The 18,278-nt window shown below is 34.9% G+C and overlaps 1 protein-coding gene across 4 annotated transcripts in view; it reads left to right on the forward strand.

Moving 5' to 3' along the window:
• Window positions 1–18,278, forward strand: part of oxr1a (oxidation resistance 1a) — a 123,517-nt gene that overhangs the window by 54,900 nt on the left and 50,339 nt on the right. The window contains exon 1 of one of the 4 annotated variants that reach the window (XM_026283517.1): window positions 15,756–16,053. The exons of the other annotated variants lie outside the window; for them this stretch is intronic. Coding sequence (XP_026139302.1) covers window positions 15,921–16,053 — 133 coding nt within the window. The 5' untranslated portion in view covers window positions 15,756–15,920. Of the gene's footprint in view, window positions 1–15,755; window positions 16,054–18,278 lie in introns of those variants that run through there. 4 annotated transcript variants of the gene reach the window in all.

Consider the following 18,278-nt stretch of genomic DNA (forward strand, 5'->3'; position numbering starts at 1 on the left):
TTGCTGTAATGATCAATGAATGGACATAAAATATTGATTTGAGTTGAAATTTGGCTTTATTAAGTGAAGAGAACAAGACCGTGGAGCCATACAAGAGATATAAATCTACCATGGCTGTGTAGAAAACTGGTCGCCTGGAATAGCAGTCAGTTATATAGTTTATCAGTTGTTATTGATGGCAGGCAGAATGTTGCGATTTCAGAGTATTTCTGAGTTCCGTGTAATAATGATTGATGTTTTATTAGCATTTCGCATTGGTTGCTCTTTAATGTTATTGGTGATTTTGCTGTTCTCATTGTTTGACTTTCTCCTGTCTTTTAGAGGCCGTGCCCTCAGGCAATCACTGCAAATCACAGCACAGTTTGTCTTCTCATAGTGCCTCTAATTGGTGGAGAGGACGGCGGGAGAGAGAAGTGTTATCGATGGCCGCACGCTGAGCGTCTTTTCATCCGGTGTCAGAACTGCCATTAAACCGCACCACATATCCCGCTACATTTTAATAACCTGCCCTCATGTATACCGCCAAATTATACTGTCATTTCCAGCTCGATGTGAGCGATGGTTAGGGTATTTTAATATTTCTAAATGAAAATGACCCTTGACAGGCCCTTCGGTCTCGGAGAAAGAGAGTGGTTTTATAGCAGGCGAGCGTACATGCCGCAATAAGAGCTTTTGGCTGGCTGCAAATGGGTCAGGGAGAGCTCGGTATAAATTTGTCCATGTGGACATAAGCCTGCAATAATGAAATAAGTGCAGATCTCGGGGTGATGTGGGAAATGCGTTTCAGGTAATCAGTGGAGAGGAGTCAGGTCCACAGCCGTCCCGTAGGGTCCTGTGTAGCCTTAATACCTACCTCACCTAATTCTGTTAACAAGATACTGGATAGTCTGTTATGCAAGTCTATATATTTATCCTGTAGTTTTTCAGAATGACGTTATCTACCCCTCTGCCTTTGGTGCTGGTCATGGTGCGAAAAAAGTTAAATGGAGATCAGGAGGAACTATACATTATTGTACTTTTGTGCATTGTAAGTAAAGCATTAACACATGCAAGCATGCAAAAACATACGCTTAACCAGAATCTAGATTTTAAATGTTTGTTCAAAGTGGTCACATACACTACTATTTAAAATTTGGAGTCTGCAAGATATATATATATATATATATATATATATATATATATATATATATATATATATATATATATATATATATATATATATATATATATATTTATACATTTTTGATTCAATAAGGATGCATTAAATTGAATAAAAGTGACTGTAAATATATGTATAATGTAATGAAATCCTTCAAATTTCAAATAAATCCTGTTTTGAAACTATTTTGAACTATTTTAAAAGAAATAGTTCTTGTGCAGATCAGCATATGACATTGAAGAGTGGAGTAATGATGCTGAAAATACAGCTTTGCCTCAGGAATAAAATGGATTTAAAAAATATATTTGGTGTTATTAGAATGTTGTTTTAAATTGTAATATTTCACAAAATTACTTTATCTTTAATTAGCCTTTGTGAGGATAAGAGATTTCAAAAACAATATAAAAAATCTTTCTGACCCCACACTTTTGAATGCTAGAGTATATTATGCAGGATTCGTAGTTAACACTTGCTAAGTGCTAAATAAATAATAATTAAATGGTGAATAACTAAATAAATGATACTTGCCAAAATCCAGAAACTTCACAAATCACAACAAATCATACGTTTTTAAGTAAAAATAAAGCTTCAAATAAAAAATTCCAAAATAAAAAGTTTTTTTTTCATATGCCATTTAAAGGGTTTAAAGAAATGTCTTTATTGATTTTAGACACATGGCCTTCATAAACCTCTCCTTTAAACTCCCTTCCCTTCAGTCAGTGTTTTATATCAGCCTTCAGCTGTTAAACTTAAGCGTCTTCTTCCACATGTGAGCTAACACGCTGTCACACTTAATAACTCTGTATTTCTGCTCTCATTAGGTGCCTGAGTATGATCTGCTGTCCGTGTGTTAGGGTGAACTGTCAGACCACACAAGAATGATCACACTATTAATGTTTGTGGAAAGGTAGAATGTTTGTCCTATTCCTCTGTCTCCTCTCTTCTCGGACACACTGCCTTGTTATTCTGAAATGTATTCTGAAGGTGCTGACCTGAGGGGTCAGGAGAGATGCTGTACAGGATCAAGATCTGTTGTACAGGAAAACAACAGACAAGGGTGTCGTCCTGATGAAGAACGGTCAGGCTAGTAGAAACTCTGCGCTGGGCTTCTAATTACCAGAGAACAGACAGATATACTCATTGTCTGCTGCCCTTACAGACCTCTTCTAGTCGTCTGCTGGGTATATATGCTTTCACATATAACTTGAAAGAGCAGCAACACTGCAAGTGTGTTTTTAGTGAAAATAACTGAATTTCTTAAGAGAAAATGATAGCCAGTATTAAGAACTGAAAAGTGTATTTTATTTTATTTTTTAGCCTAACATACCTAATTTTTATATTATTGAAAAATAATATATTTATATATTTCTAAATATATAATACAATATAAATATAGAAACATACATGTATTCATATTTTATATGAATAAATAAATGCAATAATTTTAATATATAAAAATACATTTATATATTTTATATGTAATCCAAAAATGTATTGCCTCACACACCTGAATCATTCAAAGGTGCGGGGGATTAAAGTACAATAAAAACAATAAAAACCAAATAAACACCACACACTTGCATTATCACAAAACAATAATAATAATAATAATAATAAATATGATAATATAACAAATATTAGCAAAGTTTTGTCAGTCTACCTTCCTCAGGAAAATTTTAAAAGTTCTAGTAAATATTGATTTATTATTTTATATATATATATATATATATATATATATATATATATATATATATATATATATATATACTGTATGTAAATAGTTTTGCTATTCATAATATTTTTTATTTTTATTTTTATTTTTTTATATAAGGCATATCTTTGTTGTTCTTTTATCTTATACTGGTTGGATTATAGCATGGGAAAAAAACACCCATATATCATGTTTGTTTGCAAACAGCAGTGTCCTGCTATTACCCATGTTATTCCACACTGAATTAGATTGGTTTGGGAGTTAGACAGAATGATGGCAGTGCAGAGACAGTTACTGTAACCAGCCTGCGGCCTCCACCTGCACGCACCATCAGCACCCGACCTGCTGACTCCAATTCAATTAGCAACAGTTCAATAGATTGAGCAAGTGTCGAGCTCAAGCGTGGCTACTGCAGGCTTCTCTCAGGCTGCAAAAGGAGCCGCATATATTATCCGGGAGAAAACCACGGTGACATTTACTCCCCTGTGCTATAAGATGCAGAAGGCCACTATGGCAGGCCTATTTAGAGTTTATGACTGGTATGTTTAGGCTAGAGGAGAACTTGACTGTTTCTAGCACTCCGTTCTGTATAGCGGTAATGTTTATTTGCTCAGACTGATGCTGTCTCACATTTACCTGATCTACAGCAGTGCCTGTGCATCCTTCTGTTTACACAGCCACAGCAAATGAAGACACTACCTCCTAGCAGAAAAATATCCCTACATCTGTAGCAGACAGGAGTGACACACCCCCCCGGAGGCATCTGTTTGTGTAACACACATTATTGACAAGCCTATGACCGTTAAACAGCAGAATTATGTGAGCCATGTCGCATTCAGATCAGTCACGTCTGGTTCAGGTCAGTTTTAGCTGTGGTGTTTCTCCCTAGTTCAAGTTGACCTTTGTGTTTGTGTTGACCTAGTAATCATAGTTAAATGGCCTGGGCTTCCAGACCATGAAGAGAAAAGGTCAGGTGTGATAGTGGATGACCTGAGGCGACTCCCGCAGCTAATGTGAGGCTGTCTGTCACGTTTTATAGTTGTATTAAGGGTTATTTACTACTTAATGTAGACAGCTTCCAGGAGTCAGGGTGCATGGGTTTTTATCAGTCAGCTGTGAAACAAAAACAAGCTGATGTTGTTATGTTTTTGTGCCCTTTTCACTGTTGTGCCAATCAGATAGTGGCATAAAATGCTTGCTAAATCAAGGCTTTTAGCATCCTTTTTAAAAAGATTTTAAATCACCATCTGCTTTAATTTCACTAAACAAATAGTGCTGATGTTTTTTAGTCCAGCACATTACAATAAGCCTCATTTACGGTAAAATAAGGCATGTTTATACTGAAAAGAAGAGCAGTTATATAGCTATTCCAGCGCATTTATTCCCAGCATAAGATGCATTATGAGTGGTTTGTGAAAAATACTTTTTACGCTAAATACTGCATGCTAATGTGCCAAAACTATTTAGTGAATTTGCCCCTTATAATTTAGTTTGAAGCTATTTTAGTGTGAAATTATATATCTGCGGGTAGAATTGTATATTCAGCTTAGTTTGATGATTTATGAATCATAAAATATTCTTTTTTTTTTTTTAAATGATATCTTTTTCTGCACAATGGTTTTTCATTAGTTACTATGTGATTTTTTGGAATAACAAATGACAATTTGTATAATATTCTTATTAAGCACATTTCCAAAGAACAAGGACATTTTACAATCAGTCAGATATAACTTTATGCTAAACTTTATTTTGCTGTAATTCAGATGGTTTGTGTCCCTAAATAACGTGTAAAACGAACTATGCAGCTGGTTGCTGCACCAACACATTATGATTTCCATCAGTCTATAATTGCTCTGAGATAAGGCATCGAGGAGGAAGTTATACTGTATTTTATAGGAAATTAGCATGCAGACATGACTAGTGCAAGATATGCTACATGAGACCAATGCAGGCAGTGTGAAAAACAGGCAAAATCTAATTAAAAAAACATAAGCTGTGTGTGTGTTTGTAGGTCAAATAGAATTATTGCGATATAAAAACAACAATGCAATGTCCTTTTTGGTAATGTATATAAATTGAAATATATCTGTTATATCTATGAGTAGTCAGTATTCATTAACTGCTTCTAAGAGGCGGCATGAGAAAGAAACACAGCGGCTCAGTTAAAGGTTAATTGTTTGCTTTAACCTTCCCTTTACAGCCGATTAGCTGTGGCAGTTATTTCAGACACAGTATACCACTCATTTGTAAGGGTTCTGACTTTTCCATGCATGTTATTTTCATGCCACAATGTTACCAGCATCTCCTCCACAGATTTATCCAACTGGAATCAAAAGATCTGTTCCTGGACATGACCAGTCTGTGGACAGTGAGATCCAAAATATCTGTGAAATGACAAAGCAGACTGAATTACGAAGTGGAGACAAAAAGCTGACATGTGGTCAGTTAATGTGGTCAATAGCTCACACAGACTGAGCAGAAATTACATGGCGATGTCCCTTCAGTGCCATGTGGAGGAGAATAGGAGCTACATCACAGTTTGGGGGAAAAGAAAGGTTAAGTCCAGCATTGATGCAGCAGACTGAAACTGATTGTGAATCAACGTCCTTATAGCTCTGACAAGCTTTACATACATGTTGTTAGGATAACGGGAGATCTAAAGAGCATCTGTTGTTTCTGGAGATGTCTTGCTGTTTCAAAATTTGGACTCAGTGCAACTGTTTTTAAGGAAATTAATTCAGTGAGGATGATGAAAATGTATTACGGATTACACAAAAAAAATATTAAGTAGTGCTACATAAAATATTAATTAACATTGATAATAATAATAAATCAGCATATTAGAATGATTTCTGAAGGATCACGTGACACTGGTGTACTGATTATGAAAATTCAGCTTTGCCATTTTGAATAAATTATGTTTTAAAATAAATTAAAGTATAAAACAGTTATTTTAAACTGTAATAATATATCACAATATTGCTGTTTTAATTGTATTTGTGAACAAATAAATGCAGCTTTAACGGTGAAGGTAAGAGGCTTCTTTCAAATACATTATAAAACAAATGGTACTTGTTTTAAAAAAAATAGTAAATAGTTCACACTATGATGTGAACTATAATGAATCATCTTAATGAACTGAATCACTAAAAAGAATAAAACTTTCCTAGTGCTTCATTTGAAAGATATAGCGTATATATTTTCGGAAACCAGTTCAGCTTTCTTGACTGTAAAACACATGCAGCACAGTGGAACCAAAATACAGATGAATCTTTCTGGCAAATATTGCCATAATGTTTTTGGAAAAGTTGCTTGTTTTTGAAAGCACTTGTTCTGTTATATTGCTATTGAAAAATGTAGTTAATGGCATCGTGATACTTTTGTTAAGTTCCTCCACTGCTCTCACTTCTCTCTACATCTAAGTAGATTGGCAGTCACCGCACTTCTCCAGACGAAGGCCGAGAGATTCATGGATTAGACCGTGGGGTGGAATAAAAACAGTTTGCTTTCCTGGAGGTGGTTCTGCATCCAGGGCTGAATTTACTGCTGCATTCCCCTCGGAAGGATTGGTGCCGCTGGATTTATAACCCGTGCTGTATAGTTACGCCTCTGTCTCTCTCTCTCTCAGCAGGGCCTCCCCCTCTTGATTTAAGCAATTTATCTATCGGAGTCAGAGTTCTGCCTCTGTCCCTCCTCTGAGCTCGGCTCATGTGCAGTGTGCTGGCCGGGGATGAATTTTATTGATTATTATTGATTAAGGGGATTTTAAAGGGAGTGTAAGCAGTTTGTTCTGCCATCTTATCGACTGAACACCTCGCTGTGAAATATAAGATCTGCTAGTCCTCATAAAAGTTGATATTTGTTTGGGTTTCTGCATGCATTTGCTGTACATGGTCACATCAGACAGATTTCTGTATCTGTGTATGCTGTATATGAGCTTATTTACAGACCATTCTTGAATGACTAAATAATTGTTTTTTAACCTTCTTATCACTTTTCCAAAAAGCTTAAATCAAATTTTAACAAACTTAACAAGACCCTGCAGCTTTCTTCTTAGTGCTTAATAATCCTTTTTAATTCAGGGTTAAATACATTTGTGGATTGAGTCTATTTATGATCTTAGTCAAGTTTCACTGACTATTAAAATCAAATAATCACTCAATGTTTTTTATGGTTAAGGCTGATTAGACAAACAAAACAAAAAAAAAAAGGATATGTTTTTAATAGTCAAGTCAAGTCATCTTTATTTATATAGTGCTTTTAACAATACAGATTGTGTCAAAGCAGCTTTACTGTATTAAATAGGAAAATAGTGTCAATAATGCAAAATGACAATAGTAAACGCTCAATTTTCAATTAAAGGCAGTTCATCATTGAATAGTTCAGCTTAGTTCAGTTTAAATAGCATCTGTGCAATCAAGTCGACGAAAATAAGTGTCCCCAACTAAGCAAGCCAGAGGCGACAGCGGCACAATAAAAGACCACTCTAAAATGTGCAGTTTTACTGTATTGGGTGGTCCGGGGGGGTCTGAAACCAGTCAGTATCTGGTATGAACACCATTTGCCTCATGCTAATTATATCAGGGATAAGCTTTCATCATCTTAACTATTAGAAGATAATGCCACTCTTTCATGATTTTCTGTTTGTTATAAGAACTAACTAAAAACTAAGAAAATGCTTCCATCTTTTTCCATCAATAATATATTGGATGATGCATCATCTGAACATGCCGAATCTCTAAATATGTAACCGTTTAGCAGTAAATGCTAAATCAAATGCTTATATATCCAAAGAGCACATCATTTTCCATTATAAGAGCCGTTTAAAGCAGTGGAAGAACTACTATACCAAATCAGCTGAAGGGTCGCTCATCATACGGTGTCTTTCTGCGCCTGCTTTGCCTGTGCAATCTGTGAGACCTCCTCATCATCTTCAGATGTCTCTCTTCTAGCAGTGCCAATCACACTGGGACATCTTACTTTGTGACTGTGGCCTCATTGTCTTGATTACCCTCAGCCACCCCGAGCCTCTCACCTCCAACATCCACCTCCATCCTCTCTATCACAGCCACTTGTCCGTTTCTTTTCTCTTAATCAGCATAGGAATGAAAGGAGACAGGCGTTAGGCCATTATAATTCATGCACCAGCGCTTAACATAATGATGAAAAATATGAGCATGTCCTTCTGAAAGGGAAAGCAATTAATTCCCCCTGCAGAGTTCAGGAGAAGATATTGACACAGCGGTTAGCATAAGATTGAACGTGTTTTGTTTACATCAGCCTGATCTCTGTTGCCCTCTCAACTCATGCTGGGTTATTTGTTGACCACCCGACAGAGCAAAGCTCAGGTTTTATTGTTTTAATAAATTGGATGCTAGTGCTGATGGTCTGATGGTCAGATAAAGATTCTAGTGCATTTCTTACTTCTTTTCTGCTCCACTGTTTCAGATCATAACTTCAATGATGATTTCAGATATGTTTTCAAATATATATATAAATATATTGCAAATACAGAATTGTTTTATTTTTTTAATTCAGGATTTTTTTTTTCTTTCATTAATGACACTTCCTCCCATGAAAAAGTAGTCTGGTCTGAATCATGAAATCTGTACAGAAGCTTTAGTCCCAACCCTTCCTTAGATTTATTGTTTTGTAACATTATAAATAATATTAGTTTTCATTTACACTTAAATATTACTTACTTTACGTTTTCAGTATTGTCCAAAATATATTTCAAAATATAGCAAAAATGGCCAAAACTTTGTTGCATTTTAACACATAAATATGTTTCTGATGAATTTGTTTTAGGTACTCTTTTTGTTTTTTTGTTTTTTGTTTTGTTTTGTTAAAATTAAAGTTACGTTACACGATATGAAAAAAAATTGCCAATAATTGTGGAAATGTAGATTTTACAATACATTTACATGAAAATAAATTCAAGTAATTTTTTGTATTTGTTATTTGTAAATATATTTCGAAATATAAAAAATTATATATTCATAATATATATATAAATTTTAAGATTTCAAAATACAATTTCATTAATCTATATTTCCTATTTTTTTATATTTATGTATTTCTTTTATATTTTAATACAGTATATATATATATATATATATATATATATATATATATATATATATATATATATATAATATGTTGAATATATAATAATAGACGTTTAAGATCAGGTTTAAATTAAATATGTTTTCGGTTTGAAGAAGAAATACAACGTTAAACTTACTTTAAAGTATATTTTGGACAGGTTTTATTTTGGGGGGGGGGGAGTAGTACAGCCATTGAAATGAATTTTAATGCAAATGGTAGGCTTTCTTCGGGTATTATAAATATCCTTTGATCCTTTGACAAAGACTAATTGAGACTTTGCAGGGTTTACTACTCTTTAAACCCTCTGCCTGTGGAGGCTGTAGTCCTCTGGTAAAGCAGACCCCATGCAGTCAGTGCAGTCGTATGTTATTACCGTAGTAAGAGACTCGGCTCTGCAGTATATCTTAAGAACGAGCGGATACCATTTTACAAGACCATTTTCAAATCAAGATTTCATGCATATTACCAGGCTAACTGCGTATTCTGTTTCCAGGTTGATGAGCCAAAAACCCATCAACATTTCAGAATCACAATGCTTTTCCCAGCGGGTCGGCTGTTTGTTCAGGTGAATTCTAAACCCTCCTGTGATTCTGAAGTGAAACCATTTGTGCTCTGTAACCAGGACAGATATGACATAACTACAACAACAGAAGTAAAAAAAAAACTGCGCTGGATGGGGGAAAAAATCCTAATGCCAAAATGAACACAGTTTGACGATAAAAGGCTTATCATTTCCGCTACTGAATATTAAAGTCAAACCATATTTAATTATTATTTTTGTTTAATGCATTAGGATTTTATGTCAAATATTTGGGTAACACTTCATTTTAGGGTGACCTTGTTACACATGCTATACACTATTATAATAACAATAAATTGTGCATAATTACATGCAAGTAACTCTAAACCAAACCCTAATCCTAACCCTAGCCATATAGTAAGTACATAACTAACCCTGAATTAATACTACTTAGTACTTAAAGGAGTAGTTCATCCAAAAATGAAAATGATGTCATTAATGACTCAACCTGATGCCGTTCCAAACCCGTAAGACCTCCGTTCATCTTCAGAACACAGTTTAAGATATTTTAGATTTAGTCCGAGAGCTTTCTGTCCCTCCATTGAAAATGTATGTGCGGTATACTGTCCATGTCCAGAAAGGTAAGAAAAACATCATCAAAGTAGTCCAAGTGTACGGAGCCCTGCACATGACATGCAGGAAAAAATAGTAGGATAAATCATGTGCACAATTTACTAATTCATTCCCTCAATGTACTAAACCGTGCACTCGATTACTATTGCGTTCCCTCGATTTATAAATTGTGCGCACAATTTATTAATTCGTTCCCTCGATTTACTAAATCATGTACACGATTTAGCAAATCGGGGAACACAATAGTAATCGTGTGCACGTTTTAGTATACATTGAGGGAACAAATTAGTAAATCATGTGCACAATTTATTAATTTTTTCTTGCATGTCATGTGACATCAGAGGGTCGGTTAGAATTTGTTGAAGCATCGAAAATACATTTTAGTCCAAAAATAACAAAAATAATGAGTTTATTCAGAATCGTCTTCTCTTCCGGGTCTGTTGTGAGCACGTTCACAACACTACAGCAGCGTGTGTGTGTTTTTTTGCAGTTGATTGGCTGAATCAAGCTATTGGTTGCTGTGATGACAGTCTAGCTGCTGATTTGTTTGCCATGTAAAGGGTCCAGTTGCTGATTGGTTAGCGTGACATGAGTCTAGCAGTTGATTGATTGCCATCATTGCAGTCAAACTTGTTTCTGAGGAATGCTGTGTAACTGCAGTCCCTGGTTCTCCCAGCAATGGCTGAACAACCTCTGAGGTCAATTGAGCAGAGAAGTTAAAATAGCACAGCGTTAAAAACCCTGATGGGAAGATCTGACTCAGGCTTCTCATGAGTGATCACATTCAAACTAATAGACCTTAAACTCAGATCAGCGGGGAGTAGGTTTTTCAGTTGAGGTTTAATGCATCAGTTGAGGGACTTTTACACATTGGTGAAATGATTCATTCTCTGAGATTCTTCTGAGGCCAGACTGAGTCATTTGCATTTGTCTTGTGAATATTCATGAGTTTCTGTGCAGTTTGGACAGCATAATCATCTGTTAGATGGTGCTGTCATCTCAGAGAGGGAAAGCAGTACTTTTGTCTTTGAGGCAATCATACACTTGAACAGAAGCACATTATCCACCTGCGTGAAAGCCAAGCGCTCCACCTGTATGCTGTGCCTCGGGAGAAGTGTGTGATTTCAACAACAAACTGTAGGGCATGGTGATATATTGCAAAAAAAAATGCCTTTATATTATTCAGCTTTATAGTGATATTCAATATGTTTCTCAAAATGTATGTATTTGCATTAAAATGAATACAAATGTAGATTTTTTTTTCCCTCTCAGTCAGAGGAACTAAATTTCTGGCATGTTTTCACTTTTATTTTCTCCCACAAAATGAACATTAAACGTTTTTATTCATTTAAAGTTAGATGCACCCCTAACTGTTTTTTTAGCATTCATTTAGCATAGCATTCAAACATTGACATCAACTATTAGGGAATATTTTATTATTTAAGTATTAAATAAGTACATTTTTCACATTGGTCATATGAAATTTTTGTACAAATTCAGATTTTCTTTTTTTCACTGGTGCACAATATTACATTTGGAAATCATGATGGATAATATAACATTTAGTATAGTTTCTAGGTTTTTAGTATAGTTTTTTTTTTCTAAACACTTCAAGGCATGTAAAATGAGTTGAAGACTTCCTTGAACATTTGTGAGTGATAAACCAAACTAATCACTGAATCATTTGTTTGAAGAGATACATTAAAATGAATCCGTCTCCTTTTTCTCCAGTTTTCCCAAGACCCTATTAAAATATCTCTATCATAGCGCTTTCATACTCAGCAGGGAGCTGCACTGGGATTGTAGAAAGCAATTTACCATCCCGAAAAATCCCACACAAGTGAAATGGAAGGAAATGAATGTCTCAGGCATTGAACGTCATACATCCATTCGCTGGTCTTTTATCTCTTCATCCAGAATCTCTATGATTCCTTCCTCTGCACCACATTTTGTGTCATAAATAACATTTCACTTTATCGTTTATCACAAATCCAGCTGTCGTATGGGAGACGGTCTGTCTGGCGTAATCTGATTGTATTTAGTGCTCGTTCATTACAGCAGCAGAGCTTCACTGCTTTCTCTATTAGCTGCATCTGCCCAGCCGGAGTGAGGTTTTGCTCTATTTGTGTCTGTCTAATTGGGCCTGTAAACTGTGAAGCTCAGGGTAATGTGCAGATGTTCATCCTTGTGTTGATGTGCTGCTGTGTGTGGGGTCTGGACACATTCAGTGTGGAGATGGCAGTTGTGCTTTAGTAATGAGATCTGTCTTGACTGAAGGAAAAGGATTATGGTTCTCATTTGGTCCAGAACCCGTTTCCATACAGCATGTCACTACATTTTCAGGTCCTGATTTATTTTTCATCTACTCTACAGTATCTCTTCTTAAACATTTATTTTAATAAAATATAATAAAACTTATGAAACAATATATATGTTGTAATATATATATATATATATATATATATATATATATATATATATATATATATATATATATATATATATATATATATATATATATATATATATATATATATATATATTAGCCTGTACAAAATTGCAGAGATAATTTTTGCTCAATAAAAATTTAAATAAATAAAATAACAATTTATTATTAAAAAATAAGTAAAAATGTAAATATTCTTTAATAAGTCTTTAATGCTCTGCTCGTAAAGGCTGCATTTATTTGATCAAAAATACAGTAAAAAAACAGTACAAATAAAAAAAAATTAAATAATGGTATATATATTCCAATTTACTAAATAATATACTTTAAAATTTGATTTATTCCTGTTATACAAAAATGAATTTTCATCAGTCATTACAGTCTTCAGCGTCACATGATCCTTCAGAAATTCTCATTTCTGATTTATCATCAATTTTGGAAACTTTTTATATCTGTGATACTTTTTCATGATTCTTTGATGAATAAAACGTTTAAAAGAACAGCATTTATTCCGAATAGAAATCTAGTCTAATCTTGTTCTGTACTGTAACACATCCTTGTTGAATGAATGAAAGTATTCATTTCTGTCTCGACATAAAAGAAAGAAAATTTTAAAAACATTTTAAATATGCGACAGCAAAAACTGCATAAATTCACAGGGCCCAGGACAATCCTAAAAGGCCCTTGACAAAAGCAGAAGATGCTGCTGCTTGGGTCTTGAGTGTTTGTATGTCTTTGCACGTCTCTTACATCACCGAGGGTGGAACTGCTCTTACAATTCGATTTAAGCCTTATGTTACAGTTCCTAATGAAGTTACGAGCAGATTGAGAAAGGAACTCCATTTAATTTACTCATCAAAGGCAATTTTTCTTGCATGGCACTGCTTGAGTTTTCATTTTAGACCCTGGTTGATCGTATTCGATAATTAGGTATGTATAAAATGCTGCTGGCTGCAGTGATGATACATGTGTGTACATCTAGAAAAATCCTGCCTCGTTCTGGTTTGGAACATTTGATGAATCACTATAAATATCTAATGGAGAACAAATGAACTAATTCTGTGTGCTGCTTATTATTTCCCCAGACTCACTTCCATTCTGGAAATTGAAATAGAAGGCGGCATGAATACTGTGCTCACTGAGAGGTAGGGAGGAAAGCCCTGCTTTAATCTCCCTCAGCTAATAACGCTTATTTTATTTCTCTTCTATTTAATGAGAATAGTGGATCGTTCATAGGGCCGAACAAATTAAACTGTTCTTTAATTACAACCGAGCTTGTGGAGAACCTCAAATCAATACTATGTTAGTGTATCTGTGTTGGACCCAGCACAAGAAGGATTTGAAAGGCGCTTCACTTATCATTTAAGAAATAATTTAATGACCTGCAGCGGTTTTTACACTTCCATGCAATTACAGCACAACAAGGACTGTCCTTTAGCTTCTGTGTACAGAAGTTCATCTACAAATATAAAGCATCACCAGACCCATATACTTGTATTTTCAGTGGAATCAAATACTATTTTCCATATAATGTTCATACTAGTGACCAAAAGGACTGAAAAAAAAACTATGAAAGTATAGCCCATATGATTTGAGCGCTGTATTCTGAAGGCAGCTTTTGCAAGGAAAACCTAAACAGATATTTAGGTTCTTATTCATGCAATAATGTTCTAAATTTCTCTTTTAAAAATTCCAAAAAAAAAAAAAAAAAAAAAAACATATTGGAATGACATGAGGGTATGAGGAAATAATGACTAATGAATAATGAATGAATGATGAATATTTATTACGGACAGTAGAGTTGTTGAAGTAAAACTATTAAAAATGCATTCTGTAATTTTACTAGAAGTAATAGTAGCTACTAACTGATAATAAAATAAATAAAAATAAAAATCCATTCAAGCTATATAGAAATATTTTTTAAAACGAATAAAAAATGGCACATTACAAAAATTGAAAAATATAAAAATAAAAGCCATTTAAAATAATAATGAGTACTATAATACTGCTAAAATGACACTGATGTGGTGGATTACTCTATAGTTCCTGCACTAAAATGACCAATAAGAGAAATGAAAAAATACCAGAGGAGGAAGAAGCTGACCTCAATAGTTTCATCCATCCATCAGACGCACCTTCATTGTGCTCAGTTTTCTTCTAAACGCAGCTGTTTTAACCAGACGTCTGGACTTTCAGGGTTCTGTGAGAACTTTCATTTGTTTTCACAACAAAGGGAAGTCTTGTCAGCAGTTGAATTCATGCATGTCATATTTGTTGCCAACTCAGCTGGCCCGAAGGTGGCACAGATATATTATGGCTGACCAGCAGAGGGAGTTTCACTTCTTTTTTGGGGATTTTGGGATCTGTGTAAATTTGGTCTGAGAGGCCCATTTCATTTGTCACCCCTTGGGATGTAATTAACTTGATGAATTAAAAAGACACTGAACAATCTTTGCAATTAGCAGTGGCTGTCATATCGTCAGATGAGCTGTAAAGATGTGGTTGGGGAGGTGGAGATCCTCTGATCGCTTTCCCTGCAAGCTGCTTTCATCAAGTTAAAATAGAATTGAGACTCTCTGCATAATTACAGCATATTTGCCTAATTTACCCCCTCTGAATTCAAGGTTTGCTGTTATTTATGCGATCTTGTGATAGCAGTGTTTGCTGGTGTGTTTTGTTTGTGTAACCACAATTTAAAAATCATATAGCCCTAGCTTACTGTGATTTTCTGTGTCAGAGCTATTTTATGATTGTGTCAGTGTATAAAAAGTAATGTAAGTGTAAAAAAAAGTATGTGTTTATTTATTTTAAATGATTATTATAATATTTAGGCCTATATAATCTTCCCTTGCGGTATTAAAAACTGTATTAGCCTATGTTGTTTTAAACCCTACGAGTTTACGAACTCAAAACAAGCCAGTAAATATGATTGGACATAATCTTCAAAACATTAATTTGGTGTTAACTTCAAACACTGAGTTGTATGCACATAAATTATGTGTCAATAACTTTTAGCGCCTTCAGTCGTTTTCACTACATGGCTACCGATGCGACGCGACGCGTCTGTCGCGCGTTTAATCCTGACGTCGCATGCAGTTGACAAATCACAGTCTTTGTTTCCGTCAGCATTGCATCACTTGCAGTGTTTTTCGCGTCGTGTCACGTTGCGTGCGTGCGTGCGTAAATCATGTAGCGCAACGAACGGCAAAAAGTTGAGCGGCTTGCTGTCAGTTTCAGTTCCTGCTTCTGCTCGCGTGTTTCAGTCTCCTCTGGGCAAGTAACTCGGTGTTATTGCGTCGTTTTTATTGCTTTTAAATGTTCATGCTTTGGGGAAGATCTGAATATGGATTATATTCAGTCGTTCAGAGACGCGATTGCTGGTAAAATCTGGCCTGTAACCGTGAGAGAAGTTCAGTTTAAAGACTACTCTGATGCAGAAACGCCTCTGGAGAACGCGCATGAAACACACACTGCAGGTATTAGTTTTGTGTTCCTCTCAGAAGTTTTACAAACGGGTTGAAAAGTTACAGTTGTGCGCGCCTGTTAATACTGACAGTGCAACATGACTGCAGCACTACAGTGAGTTATTATTAAGAGAGTTTTTACGTGTCCACTGCCCTCCTCTGCATTTGTATTTGCGTTGCATTTGACTGTTGACCTTTTGTGAGGGAGAGTTAAGAGTTCATATCCTGGCTTTACCTGCACGTAAACGCATTTGGTATTGTAAAGTTTTTTGCTGCGTTGTAGCTCTAGTTTTGTTTGCTTAAAGTGCTGACACATTCATGATTCCTTATTCCTTATATATTTTTTAAAGTATATATATATATATATATATGTATATATTAAAAGTGCATAAATGTCTCTAATATATATTTGTCTTGGTTTTGATCATAAATAGGCTATATATTTTATATTAACTTTATATTTAATAAACTGTAGATGTTTGCAGTTGCTTCACTTGGTTGTGAAGTGTGACACACAACTTTTTATTTTTTTTAAATTACAGATATTCTATGTGGCCAGTCTTCATTCACTTCTATTAATAATTTCAATAATTAATGTGATTCAAAGTTGGTATAGCAATTCTCACTATAAACTAGTTGCTTATTAGCATGCATATTACTAGCATATTGACTTTTCATTAGTATAAAGCACATTATTCTGCAGCATGACCATATTTTAGATCGTAGAATCCTATTCTTCGCCTAAACCTTACTAACTCTTAATAAGTGGCAAATTAGGATTTTATTAAGGCAGAAGTTGTAGTTAATGGTTAGTTAATAATGAGAATTTGTCTGTAAACTAAAGTGTGACCAAAAAAGAAAATATTTAGCATAACATGGATGTTAAAAATTCATGCAGATTTAGAATAATGTAAATAATGAGGAAATATTTTTCAATTCATGTTCACTGATTTAAAAAAAAATCACAAACCAACTGATAAAGCAAAGGAATTCTATTGGTCAAACTCTGTAGGAACCCTTCATACTGTATTGGCACTGATAGATGATGTCTGAAGTGCAGTTTTGTGAAGAAGCCCCAAGTGCTCTTGCATGGACAGCAGACTCTGTGTTATGTACTCCTGTGGGCTTGTGTGTCAGGTAAAATGCAAAGACTTATTAGGCCAGAGGGCGGCCGGGAGGCATGATGATATGTGCTGTATGATGATAGACGTGTCATCCAGTAGCGACTTTGAAGTCCTGTTTATTTAGCAGTAGATATATAAGTAGATCTACAGTGGTTTGTGTTTTACATTTTTAAAATGTAATTATTTTCCTGTGATGGCAAAGCTGAATTTTCAGTAGTCAGTTCTTATTCGTGGAATAAATAATAACTGAATTTTCAATAGCAAGTTTTAATTCATCTAATGTGTCCTTTCTGAATAAATGTATTAATGTTCTTTTGAAAAAATCCCACCGACCTCAAACTGTGTATAGTATATTAATAAACATTGACATACTGTAAGATTTTTTTTGGTCATACAGCCCAGTTCTAGGCCAGAGAAGAGTAAAATGAAAGGATTTGACTGTGTTGTGAAATTGCCAAAGTACAGGAAATAGCACTGCACCGTCAGTTCACCACAACCTTCAGTTAGATTCATAAAAGGGTAAATGCAGCAGACAATATTGCTGTCCTTACCATTTAACACTTATCAAAGCGGTGCAATGCTGATAGCACCATGTAAGCTCATTTGCATAAATGGATTAAAAAACACCGAGATAAAAACCAATGGAGCTCATCCTTGTGTAACGTGTAACTGACTGTAGGAAATCACATTCCTTCATTGCAATATGAAGCATTGCTTAAACACATTGGGGATTGATGGGTGTTTCAATTTAGCATTTTTTACATTTAAAGCAAATCATTTTCATTCATATTTGTAATCATTTTATATATATATTATAATCCTGATAAACATGATCAGATATTTTAATTAATTAGTCACTATAATATTATATCAGCCCAGTGCTCAGTGTTGGAATTTCAGAAGTCATTCTATTTGTAAATGTGCATGCTCTCTCAAAACAATGAAATAATAGCACAGCGTTTTCTGAAGCGCCTCTGGCCCCTCATTACCAGAGTGGAACGGTCTAAAGAATGAGTGGGCCGCACTGATGCCGTGCTGGAAGCGCAGGGAGTCCATTAGCATACATCTGCACTGGCTTTAGACGGACGTGGGAGGCACAAGACGCGTCCTGCT

Source organism: Carassius auratus, chromosome 16 (assembly GCF_003368295.1).
Source record: "Carassius auratus strain Wakin chromosome 16, ASM336829v1, whole genome shotgun sequence".
NCBI classification, from domain to species: Eukaryota; Metazoa; Chordata; class Actinopteri; order Cypriniformes; family Cyprinidae; genus Carassius; species Carassius auratus.